At 50.0% G+C, this 17,773-nt stretch overlaps 1 protein-coding gene across 3 annotated transcripts in view; it reads right to left on the bottom strand.

Annotated features, from left to right (window-relative positions):
* Nucleotides 1–17,773, bottom strand: part of MCCC2 (methylcrotonyl-CoA carboxylase subunit 2) — a 61,709-nt gene that overhangs the window by 31,747 nt on the left and 12,189 nt on the right. For all 3 annotated transcript variants that reach the window (XM_046665631.1, XM_046665630.1, XM_046665629.1), the window contains exons 3-6: nt 15,180–15,264; nt 13,651–13,752; nt 6,601–6,728; nt 4,817–4,929 (exon numbers count right to left, since the gene is read on the bottom strand). In XM_046665631.1, coding sequence (XP_046521587.1) covers nt 4,817–4,929; nt 6,601–6,728; nt 13,651–13,752; nt 15,180–15,264 — 428 coding nt within the window. The remainder of the gene's footprint in view (nt 1–4,816; nt 4,930–6,600; nt 6,729–13,650; nt 13,753–15,179; nt 15,265–17,773) is intronic.

Consider the following 17,773-nt stretch of genomic DNA (forward strand, 5'->3'; position numbering starts at 1 on the left):
AAAGTCGGCCTTACCCAGAACGCCCCACACCCCCCTCAGTCTTTTCATCAGAGAGCCTCAAAGCAGGGTCAGAGCGACTCCACCTCCCCAGCCCTGTCTGGCCTCATGAACAGGTTGAAATGCACTTTAAAAATAATGACACTCAGTGCCTGTCCTAACCAAACCCTCAAAGCAATCACCAAGGTCTGAGCAAAGGAGATACAATTTCAAAAATAAGGAGCTAGGCCAAGGAGGCTTCAAAGAGGGGGAAGGAAAGGAAGGAGGAAGGGAGGGACCCCCAGGAATATTCAAGGTATCTCTCCGAAGAGAACAATCTGGCAGGAACGCAAAGAAAAGGTGAGGAGCCTGAGGGCTGTGACTGAGCCTGGTGGATGGACAGCTGGCTTCAGAGGAATCAGGCGGGCCTGGCCGCTGGGCTGGTAAGTGACACAGGACACGGACGCACCCCGAAGCATCCGAGAAAAGATCAATGCAGACGATTCCGCCACCACTACAAGTGACACGCACGTGAGAGCGGATTCACTTCTGAAGAGAACTTTAAGGCTCACTCTGAAGGGGCCAGCGACACAGAGCCACAACCAGGACAAGACGACGCACGTCGCAGGTCCTCCCAGCACTGGGCATGGATCCCCAGAAGATCCAGAAAGGCGTCCTCGGGGCAGGAGGCTTGAGGAAAGCACCCTGGACACCAGTACACCAGGTCTTTAAACTTCAGAAACAGATAAGGGTCCTAAAACCCACCGGAGAGGAAGGAGAGGGAACCAGGAGGGGAGGCTGAGCCCAGATCAACCGCCTTCCTCCTGGGAGCGAAACCCGAATTTCCAACCCTGGAAGGGCTGTGGGAATCTGCCCACGTCTTGACAGCTGCAAAGATTAGGGAATCACGGACTATGGATGTCGAGAGACAGGCATCTGTGAAATAAGTGGATAAACGGGTTCACAATGGGCAAGATTAGTAACATTAAATAAGAGCCAACCTTGGGAGGAAAAACGGGAAGTGGCTACGAGGAAGCCGGTTCTCACCATCAAAACGCATATGCAGCACATTCGGCTACGAGTGACCACTTCACACAGAAAGTGCACACACGGTTTTCATCCGAGTCCTACGGAAATAACACAACACACATCAAAGCACAGGGACTGGGAGTACTCAGCATGTTAGACATCACTCCAGCAGTTATAAGGAGTTTCGGCCCTCCAATATACTGAGTAAGTATCTCCTTAGGGAATGCCTGAAGATGTAAACACTATCTCAAGTGGCTGAGAGTCCAGTAAGGGAAATTAGCAGGACCTATCTAGATAAAGCCACGAGTAAGGTACAGCTCAAGAAGCATGGCATTGGGAGGAAGAAAAAATTCCTTCCTGCAAGGGATTCTGGGAAGCTCCTCTGAAAAAGGTGACATCTGAGATGCGCCTTGGAAAGTGGGTTAGAGACTTAGACCCCAAGGACTGGGGGAAGGAGGGCCCGGAGTGGACCTAAGCGGACAGTCATAAAAGGCCACATGCACATGAAGAACAGCGAGCAGTTCAGACCAACAGCAGTTTATGGAGTGTGTGCAAAAGGCTAGAAAGTTAGGGTGGAAGAAGCCCGCACGAGGTCTTAAGTACCAGGCTAAGTCTGAAGTTTGTTTCGTAGAAATGATGGCTGGGAACCAGGGAACCAGATAAAGAATAAGGTTGTAGTAATGTGTACAGTGGATAGAAAAGGAGAGGCTAGGTGGTCAGGGACACCGGTGGGCAAGGCCAGAGCCACAGCACCATTGGTGATAAAAGCCTGGAACCACCCACGGTGCCGGCAGGAGGAATGGAGTGGAGAGAACAGTCTAAAGGTAAAAATCAACAGGTGTTCATTCGTCGGACGTTCCTGAGTGCTGATCACCTGTCCAGCATCAAAGGAGCTTCTGGGAACACGAAAATGAGGAAGATATATATTTTTTACCTAAAGGGATGAAGCAGGGGAAAAGCAGCGAAGAGTTAAGGATGACCTCAAGTCTCAGTCCTGGGGAAAGAGCAAGAGGAAGGACCACCAGCAGCAAACAGACTAGAGGAAGAGGAGAGCGAATGTGCTCCATGTCTGGGGGGGTGACGGAGGCAGAAGGAAATGTGTCCGACAGCAGAAGCCGTGAGGGTAAGCAGAGGGAGAAGGCGGGCAGGGCGCGGCAGAACATGGGAAGACAGGTTCCGTCACGAGGTCTCATCACAGCGTTACGACAAGTCCTTGGGCGGGTTGGGAGGGTTAAATGCAGAAGGTGGGAGAAGAACGAGGGAACACCAGGGCACGAAGCTGAAGAGAATCTTGAGAGGGAGCAAACGCCAACACCGTGAGGTTGTGCGCTGGGAGATCTGGCCTCTGATCCCCTCTGCGTCTCACTCCCTCCGACGGCAGGAAGGGTTAAGGTGAGTGAGGGCCACAACGAAGGCACGGGCCCATCCTAAGAAGGCTGCTGATCCCAGGACGTGAGACGCGTCGAGAAGCAGCAGAGCTAGAGAAGGTCCTTCTCTTTTGGAATCACTTTTGGTGGTTTTTCCGTTTCCTCTAAAAAAGGAGGAAGTCAACATGATTATTGGCTGGAGGAGGACAAAGCGGCTGAGAAAATACTAAAGTAAAAGAGAGACAGGGTCAGTAATGACCCACAAGGAGGGTCAGCACTGGGATTGTAAATGACAGGCGCACCTCGGGAAGCAGAGGGACAGTGGCTTCTGGGGGCCGGGACGAAGACAGAGGACCTCGCGGCGCTTTCACAGGAGGAACGGCGCTCACTGTGGCCTCCCCCTCTCTGTGGAGGAGGAAGTGGAGCCAGGTCTAGAGTTCACACAGCGGGGAAGAGGTGAGAACAGACACCACTGAGACGAGCACACAGGAACGGTTAGAAATGCTTCTCAATTCCGAGAGCTTCATAAGGACACAGGCAGGTAAACCTTTACCCTAAACTTCCGATTGGAGGAAAGTAGACAAAATAAATGTGGAGAGGGGCTCAGTTAAAGAAACACTGATGTCAAAATTTTTAGGAAACAAAAATAAAATAGGCAAGAGGAAGACATCCAGGCAAATGCCTGCTAGACACTTTAGATTTTGATCACAGCCGGGTGTTATTTATTGAAAAACATACGACACTTTTCGTTTTTAAAGCACTTTGAGCTTTAGGTTCCACAAGAGCAGAGACCCCACCCGGTCTTACTCAGCAGCACAGTGCCCGGCTTACAACATCCTCTGTAACACTTGCTATGGTTTCCAGAGAGGCTACACACACAGAAACACAGAGCAAGGAACAAGCACGCAAGGTGGCAGAGGTCTACGGTGGGCTGAGTGGTGGCCCCTCAAAACTGCGTCCACACCCGGATACCGAGCACCTGCGACGACGACCGAGTATGGAGAGAGTCTGTGCGGATGGGATCAAGCCGAGGATCTTGAGATAAGATCATTCTGGATGACCTGGGCCGGCCCTAAACCCCATGACAGTGTCCTTACCAGAGAGAGAAGACCCACAGAGGGAGAAGCCTCCTGGAGACGAGGGAGAGGCTGCGGGGATGCAGCCACAAGCCCGGGACACTTGGCGCCTCCAGGAGCCGGGAGAGGCAGACGGAACCTCCCAAGAGCCTCCGGAGGGAGCGCAGCCCCCGGGCCACCTCGCCCTCAGACTCCCTCCTCCAGAACCTGAGAGAATAAACTTCTGTCATTTTTAAGGCCCCCAGTCTGTGGTCATTTGTACGGCAGTCCTAGGAAACCAACACAAGGTTAGCACAGCTATCTAAATCACAACACCAGATTAAATGGGCCAATTTCCCCCATAAAACAAAAGATCACAGTAGGAATTTCATACCAGGCAACGGAAGGGCCACCTGTGCAGCAGGGAGCACGGCAGAAGCTTCTGTTTAGATCCATGAAGCACAGGTAGGCAAGGTCACTGCACGACAGTAACAAACCTCATGAGCACCAGCAAGAGCCCACAGGGACAGGGAGGAAAGAGAGGCAGCCACCTCCAAGGAGGGCTAATTAACTAGAATACCAATCAAAATACTCCACACGAGAAATCCAGTGACAGAACGCAAAGGAGCAGCGTCAGTGTAATGAAGTGTTTCAAACATGCAAAAAGATAGGGAACAAGAGTCAGTGTCCTGGCACCTAACGCCCAGTCTCAGTATATCCGGACATTTGGCCAGGTTTCTCTAAAGGAATAATATTTCAGACACAGTGGAAGGCTCTAACTACCCCCACTGACCCCTCCTCCTCCTCCCACAGCAAAGGTAAGCGCTGTTGTAAAGCTGAGCGCATCACCCATGTACATGTTCAGACATAAACACATTGCCGATGTATTTAACGTTTACACACATAGCAATTGGCTAGACATTCAGTCTAGTAATTTTTTTACTCGACATATTTTTGAGACTTATTTATGTCAATGTATACAATTCCAGCTCATTCATTTCAAGAGCTAAGAGCTGCATTATTAATCTCCCGCTAATGGCCAAGGGGGCTGTCCTCTAACTCTGGCTTAACGAAAAGGCTATGATGAGCTTTCTCACACATGTCCCCTCGTACACATGCTAGAGTTTCTCCAGAGCGTGGTCCTAAAAGAGCAACCACTCAGTGCCCTTTCCTTTTAAAAACTCTTTTCCTTCAGTGAATAACCTTTATTACAGGATAAGAGTATTTCTATAATTAACAGAAGAATCTGACTGAAGATAAAACCTTAAGACACTTTCTGTAGAAAACGACTAAATTCTATATTAAATTCTGTTTTGAGTCATCTCAGAGTACCTAGTTAGTAAAGACATCTGGAGCAAAAAGCAGTGTATCTCATTAAAGAGAAGTTACCTGTGCAATATTTTTAGAAGACATAATCGCCTGGTTATAGAATATGCGGCCAAAGTGATCCCGGTCTGGAAACACGTCTGCTTGCCGAGGCAGGTTTGCCCCTCCTGAGTCGACTGGGGACAAGGGAAGGAGAGAGGTAAGCACGTCTCCAGGAGCAAAGCACGCAGCACACAGAAGACTCGTCACCAACAGCTTCAGCTCCTAATCACAGTCACAAAGCACTTGCCCGTCTGCCTAACCATCGCACAGCCTCTCCCCAGGCCCCACACAGCCACAGGGAATCCTGTTTTCCTCAAACCCCACAGGCTCTCCTACCTCTGTGCACAATTCACTTAAAGAAATGTTTAGGACATTCTCTCCTTTGAGGATTAGCCTTTCCCCAGAAACACCATATATTCTTAACCAGTTCAGCCAAAAAAGCACGTTTCTCCCTTTCTCCTTTAAAACAATACGAAAAACATCTACAGAATGCAGGTGAACTTTTTTCACACACTGCCTGCCGGTCCTGTTTTTGCTGCAGATTAGCATGGTGGCTAAGAACGCCAGCTGAACACAGTGTTCACTGTTTGGATGGACACTGTTTGCATCGTGACTGTATGAATGTTAATATCCTGGTTGTGTTGTTGTACTGTAACTTTGCAAGATGTTCTCATTGTGGGAGGGGGAACTGGGTGAGGCGTATACTGTCCCTCTGTATTATTTCTTACAGCTGCCTGTGAATCTATGATTATCTAAAAAATTAATTATAAAAATATTACACTAAGCAAAATCAGTTTCATTGAAAAATATAAAACATGTAACTCACGAAAAAGAATGCCAGCTGAGTCCAACCCCAAGCTCCTTCCTGCACCCCGTGCGCCCACAGGTGGGCGTCCCTGCTGTGCAACAAAGGCAGCAGAGCCACCCCTGGAGCGGAAGCCCTCGGCTCAACACGAGTGAGCGCTTCCAGCTCACTGCCCTGCACCTGTTGCCACTGCCTACAACCACGAAGTCTCCTTGTCATTTAACACAGCGTACCCTGTCACCAACCATCAGCAGCTCAGCAGAGACAGGGACAGCCCACTACCCCTCCCTGCAGCCTTCAGAGCTGGGCACAGCACCCCAAGCAGCAGGGCCGCATCGGCTGTTTCCTAAATGTGCAAAGCGGTGCACACTGGGAGGCGGCCAGGGAAATGCACCTCCCCAGAGGAAAGGGTCTCCCCGTCGGCACCAGCCCAGATACTCACTAAGTCAACAGGATATGCTGGAGTTCCACCAAACTAAACCAAATTCCAGGACGTGCCCATTTCAAACTGACTCAAACTGGTTCTTTTGGAAACATCCTTAGGTTTCAATGTATTTTAATTTCAAATACAAATTTACTTTCACTGCAAATTAAATTTCTTTATATTACATCTACTCAAATTATATACATATTCAAGTATTTAACATAGTACCTGGCACTCAAAAATAGATAAACATTAGCTAGAATTTTTTCATAATTTGAACCCATTGTGGTTAATAGAAAAACAAAACACACAAAAGAGCAAAACCCCACACACGTGTAAAGAGAAAACTAGCATACACCAAAATATGACCAGGGGTTCTTCCTCAGTGATGATATCATGGGTAGCTCTTGTTGACTTTTTCTCCCAGAGTTTTTAGCAAAAAACATGCATTTCTTTTGTAATTAAGGGAGAAACCAACTGTTTTTTAAAATACCCATTGATGACATCATATGTGTAGCCTTCTAGATGGTCTCGCTTTCAGCGAGCAGCCGTTTGTCCCCCCGCCCCGTGACTTGCCCAGGTAGATGCAGGGCAGCCTGTTCTGCAGCGCGATTTCTTGTGCCCGCAGGTGCTTCTTCACGGTCACCGGGTAGTAGGTACCTCCTTTGACAGTGGGGTCATTGGCAACAATCATGCATTCCACTCTGAAAGGCAGAAGTTTCATTGGAAAGAGAGTATGAGAGAAGGCTTCAAAGTAAAGGTCAATGACAGCTCATCAAAGACCCGCCACACACCTGCAGCCTCTGGTACATGTGACCAGTGACAGTCCTTGGCGGACAATCTTAGGATATTAAAACGAGTTTTGATCACAGTTCACATATTCATTTACACAATGTAAAATGATCACTTTCAACAAGTTTAAAAACTCATACTTGATTTTTAGAGTCACCACCCCTATACTAGCACTGAAAAACTTAAGCCACATTTCATAATGGTTCTTTGAATGAAAGGGTCCTAACAAGATAATAATAATGCAAAAAGAAAAAAATCCCAGTCCTGAGGGTGAGGAAATCCCTCATAATAAACCTTCAACATTTCCTGTGAGGAAGGTAATTTGCAAAAATGAAAACTGATCCATCGAGAATACGTTTCAAATTTTCAGAAGTTTTTCAGGTTACCACCACATGCTTTTCTATAAAACTAAAAGAAGTTTAAAATACAATTATCTTGCTTAAAAATAACAAAAGCAAACTTTAAAACAGTACACTGAAAACACATACGACAGTGACTCATCGGTGGGGCCCTTTCTCACCCAAACCAGCATGTGGGTATCAGGGCCCACGAGTCAGCCCAGGGCAGGTGGTGGGTGCAGGCAGCCAGCAAGGGGGGCCGCTTCCCACTGCCAGGGGCAACGGTGTGTGCTTCACAAAACAGGACCTTCTTTACAGGGACGACGTTTTGTTCTCCCACTTGACAGTCTCTAGAACTCTGAACAGCGACTCCCTGAATCACTGCTGGAGACGGAGAGCAGCATGGGGCCCAGGCCGGGGTGCTGCGCCTCTCCTACCAGGGTGCCTGGCCAGCAGCACCCACGAGAGAACAGGGCTCCCCACCTTTTGTCACCGACTAATTGCCCTGAGGAACTCAAGAGAAGTTTAGGAAGCATTTAACTGTTTCTCCAAATTACTTCTTGTTGTTAAGAGAAGCAATCACCAACCACCCTGAACCAGATGGAGCCCACAGCAAGGAGAGCGTCTGTGCAGAGGAGCCGAGAGATGACCCAAAGTCGCCCTCGGCTTCACGTGATGCTGGATCTCTCCGGGAGGAGCGTGGGCCTGGCCGCCGTAACCTGCAGCAGCTGTGGCAGTGCGTTTCCAACTGAGCCTGCGCAAGGGAACGCCCACCTCCAACACAAAAGGGCCCTGGGGCCCGGTGTGTGGGGACACCACGACTTTGGAAATGATTCCACATGACCTATTTGCTGCAAAAAAGTTCTACTTTGTGTGACAACTGCTTCTGGTCAAGAGGCTGGTTTTACCTTGCCAGGAGGCCAACCCACGTTTGGTTTTGAGCATCAGTTTTATTCACTAGATCATGTAAAGCCTTTTTCCACGTTACAATTAACATTTCATAGAACGGAAAGCAAATTTTTAACGACCTTAACATCAAACAAACTAGACTTCAAGGGGAATTAGGCGTACAGCGAGCTGCCTGGCTGTAGCGACAGGCCGACACTGCTCACGCTCCCCGGCTGGGTGCTCCTCGGGCAGCGGGACGGCTCTGGGCCAGGAAGTCAGACAAAGGCAGGCGAAAGCTCTGGCTCTGCCAGCGGCTCCATACGTGACCTTGGACACGGGACACAGCCGCTGTCACACAGTCTATCAACAAGTCACAGACGTGTTACAGAGTGAGAAGTGAAATTAGTCCACAAACATACTGCACAGCACATCTATTGGTTTTGCCTACCCAGCAACTATCAGTTTGGCAACAGAATCATTCTTTCAGAAACTGCCTCTTCTCTATTTCTAATCCACGTGGTTCAAGTGGACTGACCCCAAAGCCTATCTTCAGAGGTGGGCACGAGAACCAGGCCTTTCTACCCAGGATCTGCATGGGCTCAGCAGGGGGCCTGGGCCCCAAGAGGCACTCTCCGCCTCCTGCAGCTGCGAAGCTCACAGAACAGAGCCCAGGAACTGCCTGGGGCCGGCTCCGGCTCCGCCTCCAGGTCTAGACAACCTGCCTCGGAACAAGGCCAGACTTACTAGTTGAGAGAGTCAGTAAATCCTCTTCTTCTGCTTAAACTAGCTTCAACATCTATCACTTGCCAGAGAAAGAGCACTAGCAATACCCGGTATCTGGCCACACCAGTGGTGTAAGAAATCCATTTAAACGACAAGGAAGTGCTGCTTTACACCTGTTAAACAGTGGATTCTTTTCCAGTCAGAATCCACCAGCAGGGCAGCCCCAGCGCACAGATGAAACTGGTCTCTCCTGGCCCCTGGGCCCTGGCCGCGCTGGACAGGGGCCTCAGGAGCCAAAACGCACCGCGCCCTAGGGAACCTGGATAATGACCCCATTCACGGAGAACTTGAGAGTCGGCGTCTGTGATAGGTTTCTGCCTACAAAGTTTAAAACGCGCACGGAATTAAACCAACCTAGTCCTGGTGCCCAGCTCTGCTCTCGGGATCACGTGGACCAAGGAGGGCTCCACCCCCTTCCCCCGACGGGAGAAAGCGGCACCAGCAGCGTCCTGTGAGTTGGCATGATTTCACGATCTCACTCTGGAAATGACCACAACAGATAACTTGGCCTATAAACTGCATTCCTGTCGTCCATCCACTTACTCAACAAGTATTTTTTCAGTGCCTTCGACGGGCCACGTCCCGTTCGAGGTCGCAGGGACATGGGGTGAACTAGGAGGGCAAAGCCCCTGACCTCGCAGAGCCTCCACTCCAGGGCAGAGGGTCAGTCAGGGGAGGCGCACCAACCAACAAATACCCAAGACAGTCTCTAACTGTAGCACTATGAGGAAATGAGAAAACAAGGTAATACAACGTGTACGACTGTTGTGTTATTACTGTCATTACAAAACAAGATGAAATAAAGCAAGGTGCCTGTGGTGGGGCTACGCTGAGACAGAACGGTCACAGAGTGAAGACAGCAGCCTGCACTTAGACGTGCTCACTACACACTGGGTACTGTTGTAAGGCTTCCGGGATACGAGGGTTCCCATTTTGCCGATGGGAAACAGGCAGAGAAATTAAGCAACGTGCCCATGGTCACCAACCAACAGGGGTGAAGCGAGGCTCTGCGTCAGGCAGCCTGGCTCCGGAGCGCGTGCTGCTAAGCAAGGGGCCAGGGGAGGCCTGAACAGAGACGTGAACGACCAGGAGCTGCCGGTGCAAGAGCAGATGAGGAAGGGTTCGTGCAAAGAGCTTGAGTGCAGGCCCTGAAGCAAAGAGGAGTTCACCGTGTTCAAGAAAGAGCAAGACCATGGCAGCCACCAAGTTATAAATAAGGGTGAGGCAGGCGAGCAGGCGGGGTCAGATCCCGCAGGACCCTGTAAGCCACGGTGAGGAATCTGAATTTGCAGGGAGAAGGACCGTGGCTCAGCTACTGTTCCGCCAGTTACTACCTGAGGCAAGCAGTCCTTGGTTCTAAATTGCTTATAAAGACATTCCATGCAACAAGCTTTCTCTAAGTTCCTTGGTGTCCACTTCAGAACTTACCCCGGAGTCTACACCAGCGTCTCCAGCACTACTCAAAAACACGTCAAGGGCAATAAAGGCATAGAAGAGTTTAACGACTTCAATGGCCGTGCTCTGAAGTTCAGGCTGGAGTACCGGTGAGCAGGGTTCAGCGAACAGGGACTAGACCGCTCGTTCACTCACGGCCGCCCATCTGCTCTCAGCGCCCAGAGCGCCAGCTGGCCTGGCGCCCCGTGAGGCATGCATGTTTCTCTTCCTTTTCTTGTTTCTATGTAGCTGAGCCACATTCCTAAAGCAAGAGGGGTGAGGGTAGGGAAATCTTACCCTCTCCAGCCTAGGAAGGGCTGACGGGAATTACTCACGTCAAGTCCAGCAAATGACTTGAGAACTGCCAGCACAGAGCAAAATTCTTAGGCTACCAAGAGTAGAAGTTGGGGTTTAATGTTTGTCATTTTAGGAAATATTATGTTATTCCTAGTTTAGGAGTCCAGCCTCATTTTTTCTACTAACTTCAGTCTTATTTTTAATTTACGCTGTCTTCTGCTATTTCATCTGCTAGTTCACCTTTATAAACATCTGTAACTATTTTTTGGAATTAGGTGGGGTGCAAATAAAGCACAAACAAACAAACAAACAAAAACGCCTCATACACTTATAACACGGTGAATACTGGCAGCAATTAAAACAGTCCACATTTTTAAAGATTTCTATCAACTGCCATAAAAAAATAAGTCCATCTAAATATTGCCACTTCTGGAGACTGAAGAAATAATTAAAAACTACAGGGGAATACTATATGCACGAAGACATCCATTCACTACATCGTGCCTCAGAATGGCGAAAATCAGGGGAAACAAGTATCTAACAACGGGTATATGTTACAAACTGACAGCACAAGGCAAACCAATGAAAGTCTTAAATAGCAAAAAAACGCTTGCTTAAATAAGTGATATAGCAAAACACCAAATTCTATCTGTGTCATTATCATAACCACATAAAAGGGACACGCATTCAAGACATCTATGTTGAATGCCCACCACCTGCCAGGCAGTGGTCCTGGCACCAGGGCTGAACGAGACGAAGTCCCTGCCCTCACGAAGCCGACCTGCTAGGGGAGCAGAAGACGGCGAAGAAACAACACAAACCGGCCAACAAGGTCCTTGGAGCACAGCAGGCACAGTGACGGAAGCAGGCAGGGGGCTGTGACCCAACAGTGAGCAGGAGCTTGCTCAGACAGGGACATCCGGGACAGCCTCTGAGAAGGGGGTATTCGAGCGAGACACCAAGGAAAAGGAGAAGCCAGCAACTTCACAGGGAAAAAAAGGGCCCAAGTCCTGGGCAAGAGAAAGCTGGTAGGCTCAAAGAACTCTCAGGTACCAATGAGGCTACAAAAAGTGGTAGGGAATACAGTCAGTTAACGAGGGAGCAGGAGCCAATCGCGTAGGACCCTGCAGGCCAGAACCACAAACGCACAGGACGATTCGACTCCAAGAGCCAGGGGAGCAGCTGGAAGGTTTCAAGCAGGGCAAGTCATGATCTGAGTTGCATTTTTAAAGATCACCTTGGAAGCTATGTGGAAAACTAACCCAGGGAAGCAGCAGAAGGAAGCCGGCAGACCAGCTGACCAGCTACTCCAGCAGACAGGGTGACACAAGGTGGCGGAGGCAGCAGCAGCGGCGGACACGGGAGGAGGGGCGGGACCTGAGACACTGTCTGGTAGGACCAACGGGATTTTCTGAAGGACTGAAGGATATGGTCAACAACTAGAGAGAAACAAAGCACAAGGCGTCCGACGTGTTAGATGATAGGACTGGGGTGAACACATTTCCCGTCTGATTCTGATTCTTGTTATAACGTTAATTTTGTAATATTCTAAAACATCTTTATATCCCATAAATTCTCATCACTTTCCTATCCACAGTTCCTTTTGTGCTAAAAATAACAGTGTGTAAATGGCATCATTTATGAAGCTGTTACCATGAGCCAGGCACCTTTCTAAACACGTTCCATGACTCATTTCATCTGTGCGCTCAGTCTCCACAATCGTCTGCAGTAGCTGCTATTATTATTCCATTTCATAATAAATCACATTTTACAGATGAGAAAACTGAGGTACTGAGAGCTCAAGCAATTTGCTAGCAGTCAAATTACTACAAAATGGAGCCAGGAATCTAACTGCAGCCGACGACTCCTGAACCTGCATGATTTCCAAGTGCAATTCAATTTCCTTCCAAGTCAAGAACTTTATAAACTGAGAACAAGGCACGAAAATAAAGATAAAAAATACAAAAGCATAAACAACAATGAAACCTTAGTATATTCATAGGAAAAGGGGGAGAACACGCTCCAACACCGTGACAGTCATCATGACTGGAGGAAGAATTAAGATACCTATTCTACTTAATCATGTACTCTATGATACGTGAATTTAACTCTGCATTAAGTTTATCACTTTTTTAAAAAGGTTAATTTTAAGTGTCCCCTAAGACTCCAATAAAAAAAGTCCCTACACTGGGTAATTATTAAGCAAATCACAAGTGGCAAAGAGCCACAGGGGAGGCCTGGGGGTAAAGAAAGGAAGCAACGACAGTGAACGGCGCCAGGTGCACCTCCCGAAGGCCAGGCCCCAGGGAGGAGGTGGAGGGACACGCACAGGGGACCAGCGCCCGAGTCCGATCAGCTGCGCCAGGCAAAGTCCACCCGCCCGAGGTCAAAGGCGCCCTTGCCGGTGGCTGGGCCTCGGGGAGGCGATTCAAGTCCCTAAGCAGGTTTCCTCATCTGCAAGAGGGGAATGACTGTAACAGCACCCTTTCCCACAGAGCTGTAGGGAAGCTTAAGACCACACGTCACGGGGCAGAGGCTCCCGGCGGCCCCAGCTCGGCAACTGCCTGGGGGAAATGAGATCGTACATGAACATATACAGACACATTTAACATCTTTCGATCAAGACACCCTAGGTCTACAACGCTTCTCAAACACCAGCACTCGGAACCTGGAGCTCGTGGGGCCCACTCCCAGAATTCGACTTCGTACCTGTTGGGAAGACCTGAGAATGTGCATTTCCCGTGAGTTCTCAGGTGACACTGAAGGTCCCTAGGAACCACACTTGGAGAAGCACTCCTCTACGACAGTGGCTTTCACCCGAGATGAGCAAGAGATCACTGTGGGTCCCTGGAGAACCACACAAGCCAAGCCCGCCCTGGAGAGTCTGATTAAGCAGGGAGCTCTGGATGGAACCCCAGGATCTTTGCTGGGGGCTCCCTTCAATCGTTTTCTCTAAAGCTCCTCACATGAGTCAATACACGTCCGGGCGGGAAGCCGCAGCCCTGAAGAACACCAACAGCACGGAACTCGCGGGCTGACTGACAGCGGCGAGCAGGCGCCCGCCCCCGCGGGGGAGCGCAGGCAGAATACTCACCCCGACACTCTGCCGATGCCTGTGATGATGCCGCCTGCCGGGACCTCCTCATCACCATACAGCTGGTACCCTGCAAACTGGGAGAGCTCCAGAAAGGGAGACCTGGACGGAAGAAAGGACGGTGCTCCAATTAATGTCACTTTAAAAAATCATATTTAAACAGTTACATGTGGAAAAGGAAAAGATTTTTTTCTTTAATGGGGCAATGTTTCAAATATGCATGTTGTACACAAAATCCAGAAAAAGAATATCTCAGACAAAATCCAATTTTTAAATAAATAGAAATTTCGTGGATTTGTACAGTATAGCCATAGAACAGAACTCTAGGTACTTATTTTAAAAGAAGTTGTACAACTATGTTTATTAACATAGAAAGAACAGCACTGACACTTATGCGGCACTTACCACATGCCAGACTGTCTTCTAGGAGCCACGGAAACTCTCGTTTATTCCTCAGAACAACTTCTGGGGGGACCCTATCACGATCCCCACTGACCACTGAGGAGCCTGCGCAGACAGCAAGCCACCGTCCGAGGCCATCGTGAGGCAGCGGCAGAGCCGGGAGGCAGCACGCAGTCTGGCCCAGGCCCCGGCCCCGGCTCTCAGCCACTGCGTGATTCTCCCTCGCTCACTTCAACGCTCACGACACGTGAGGCAGGAAAAGGGGGTGATGAACACCACATGCAGTCCGATCCCACTTTTCTTTTAAAGTACGTCTAACACACAGCGTACAAGGACCCGCCCCAGGCGTGGACGGGGTTTGTGTCCAGGCTGGCGCGTGTGCACATCATAAGAAGACACCTGCGAGGCTGCATTTCTCCCTCTAACTGGTCTCGCTGCCTCCACCCCTGCTGCCCAGTCTGCTGACGACACAGCAGCCAGAATAAGTGATGAAACACAGTCAGCTAGGTCTAACAGTCTCCCGATCAAAGGCCGGCACAGCCTCCCCATTTCCTTCAGAGCAGAAGCCAAACTCTTACCCCGCCCACGAGGCCTGCCGACATCTGACCCCAGCCCCTGCTCCTCTTCTCACTCGCACCACTCGGGCCTCCTGGCTCCTTCAGCTGTCTGGCACACTCCTGCCTCAGGCCCTTTGCACTAGCCATTGTCTGCCTGCAGCACTCTTTCTGCCGATCTTTACAGGGCCCTCTCTATTCCCTCCTTCAAATCCTCGTCCCAACGTCACCACCTCACTGAGGCCTATCCTAACCGCCTCACTTAGAGCCACACCGAGACCCCATCTTCCTCTCCCCACTCTGGTCACCTTTTCTTTCCCCGTGACAGTTGCCACCTTCTGACCTGCCGTCTCCTCTACAACTCGGACCATTCATCTTCGGCCCCGCATGCTGCTGCAACACACCTCCACCATGGCAGGGCTCTGGGCCCCGGGTTCCCTGCTGTGTCACCGGCACCCGGATCCGGCCTAACACGTGGGCGCCTCGCACCAACATCTGTCCTTCTCACAAGAACCAGGATGTAAGACCATTAGCCACAGACCCGCGGAGCACAGCCCCGCGGACAGCACCGACCCTGGGTCGAGGAGCCCGTCGACTCGTTCTCTGGGCAACAGCTTTCCTCTCGATCTGTGGCGTGCTCGGGCTTTCTCCCCTCCTCCTGCGACAAAAACACCTCAGGTTAGACCACACCCACACGAGGGAAGGACTCCCACTCAACGAGACGCCAGAGAAACCAGCACTTAGCCCAAAACACGGAACTTTTTAAATGTTTCAGGTGAGAAATGGCTAAGTTTTCAGATCATTCAACTTGCAAGCTGCCAATTTTCTGAAGTAAATAAAGAACCTGCAGTTTTTTAAATCCATCTCTCCCTGACCGCACAGTACGTCACGCATTTCCTACACTCAGTAGCAGAGAGCTAAGGAAACAGCGCAGCACATTCCTGGGACGCCCCGTCCCCACCACTCCCTGCAGCCCCACGCTCCTCACCCGGTCCACAGGCGCCACGTGGCATCTGAAAAACGCCTACGTCACTGCACAGGCGGAGAGTATCACTTTAGAAACGGCTCCACGACAAGCACAGCAAAACTCAGCTACGGAGCCGCGAGCGACCATAACTTCTGAGGCCCCGAATGGGTGACGGGGACCGCCACACACGGCTGTCCCAAGTCCCTCTATGAGATCCTGACTCACTGTCCGCAGCGTTTCCTGCTAATCACAGGCACTGAAGAGTCGGGGTTCCCAGTGGGGCTACTGGAGGTGAGGGTGCCAGTCTCGGGCCCTGGAAGGCAACCCGGGCACGTCCACACCCGCTCGCTCCCAGCATACCAGGGAACAGGTCAGAAGAGGGACAGATCGGGCATGAGTGTGTTTATCGTCACCGCTGCCCCAGAATTCCAGCTGAGTGGGCTCCCTGTCAACTGCGGGGTTCAGCTATTCGAGATAGACGCTCCTTTTTCAGGTGAGAAAGTAAGTTCTTTCCATTTCAAACAAGCTTCCTAGTACAGCCATATTTTCAGAGCAGGGCTGCCTCCTGATTCCTAAGGGGAGTTCTTTTTCTGAAAAAGTCCACGGCACATTTTTAAGATTAAATCTGCCGTAAGGTTACCAAGAAAACCATATCATACATCTAATCTTCTTTTAAAATAAAGACAATTCCAGGAAGGAAGGACTTAGTTTTATAAGATGGTGTGAATTAAGTCAAATAGCTACTCTCTTTCCTCCCAACCACAGGGAACTCAAAGCTCCCCGCTGAGGTGGGTCTGGGGGAGTGGCGGGTGGTGGGCGGGGGGGAGGAGGGGGGAGGAGGGGAGCGGAGTGGAGCAGGGGAGGAGAAGGAGGCAGGGGGTCCAGAGGGGCAGAGGGAGCCTCTGAGCCCGGCAGGTCCACCATCTTGACTGCACTGGTGGATTCATGAGAGTACACACATGTTGAAACCCAAACCGTACGCTTTAGATAATTCAATTTGTTGTATGTCAGTTACATCTTAATAAAGCTGTACAAAAATAAATATTAAAACAGAGGAAGATTGGCATGGATGTTAGCTCAGGGTGAATCTTCCTCAGCAAAAAAAATAATAAGATAAATAAATACTAAAAGAAAAATGAACCTAAGACCCTAAGGCCGCCCATCCTCAGCAGGTGCTCAGTGCTAGAGGCCACTTCATCTCTTCTTACTCAAACCCACTGGTTGGAATGTCCAAGGGAACAGTGAATTCATCAGAACAAATTAAGAGTCATTGCTCCTTTACAAGCATATTCTCATTTCAGCAAGGGTCCTGGTTCTTTTTCGGGAGACAATGCCTCACTCCAAAATGCCTTCAAGGGTATCATTCCAGTCACCTTCCTGAGAAGCCGATCAGCAGGATATTCTGCCCCTCAAATCATACCCACAGGCAAAACTCACGGCACTTTCTAACACTATTTCCCCACACTAGAACAGGGGTTCAAGAGCTGCCTGGTCAAAAAGAATGACAAATGCCCACGAACCCTCCTCCTCACATAGCCCCAGGGAGAGAGGGGACGGTGAGAGTGGTCTAGCCAGGATAACTCACATCACGGCTCTCCCTGCCGTGCTCCTTCTGCCGTTCCTGAAAGCAGCACTGCCACCACCAGGAAGTTTCAGCAGCTGCCAGTCACAGCATCCTGAAGGCCTGCACGAACACGGGTCCAAGGCTGGCATGGGCACCACAACCCCAGGACATAGTGAGGGGCCAAGGCACGAACACGGGACTCAAGTGAACCAACCAGAATTTTCTGGGTTGGAGATGAAAGGATAGCTCTTCCCTTCAGACTGTCAACTGTGACGAGGTCATCCCTGGCCTGCCAGCCCCCTAGCGCCCCACCCCCGGGAGAAGCCTCAAGAGTGAGGTCCGCACACACACACGCATCCTGAGATGAGTCGGGGGGCAGAGAGAGTCCTGGGGGTGGTAGAGCTTGGGGTCCAGTCAATCACGTCTTGTAACCATGGTTACAAGAACCACTAAATGCTGCTTTCTGCATTAAACAAGGCAGACATGGATCTCTGTGACTCAAAACCAAAGAGACCAAATATAGCCATTTTCAAAATAATATTCTTAATATACTACAAGCACCTAATGTACAAGGAGCTCTACGAGGCTTATCACCTTCATTTTTCAAAATTCTCCCCAATACCCTCACAGGCAGAG

This window comes from Equus quagga, chromosome 7, assembly GCF_021613505.1.
Source record: "Equus quagga isolate Etosha38 chromosome 7, UCLA_HA_Equagga_1.0, whole genome shotgun sequence".
Classification (NCBI taxonomy): domain Eukaryota; kingdom Metazoa; phylum Chordata; class Mammalia; order Perissodactyla; family Equidae; genus Equus; species Equus quagga.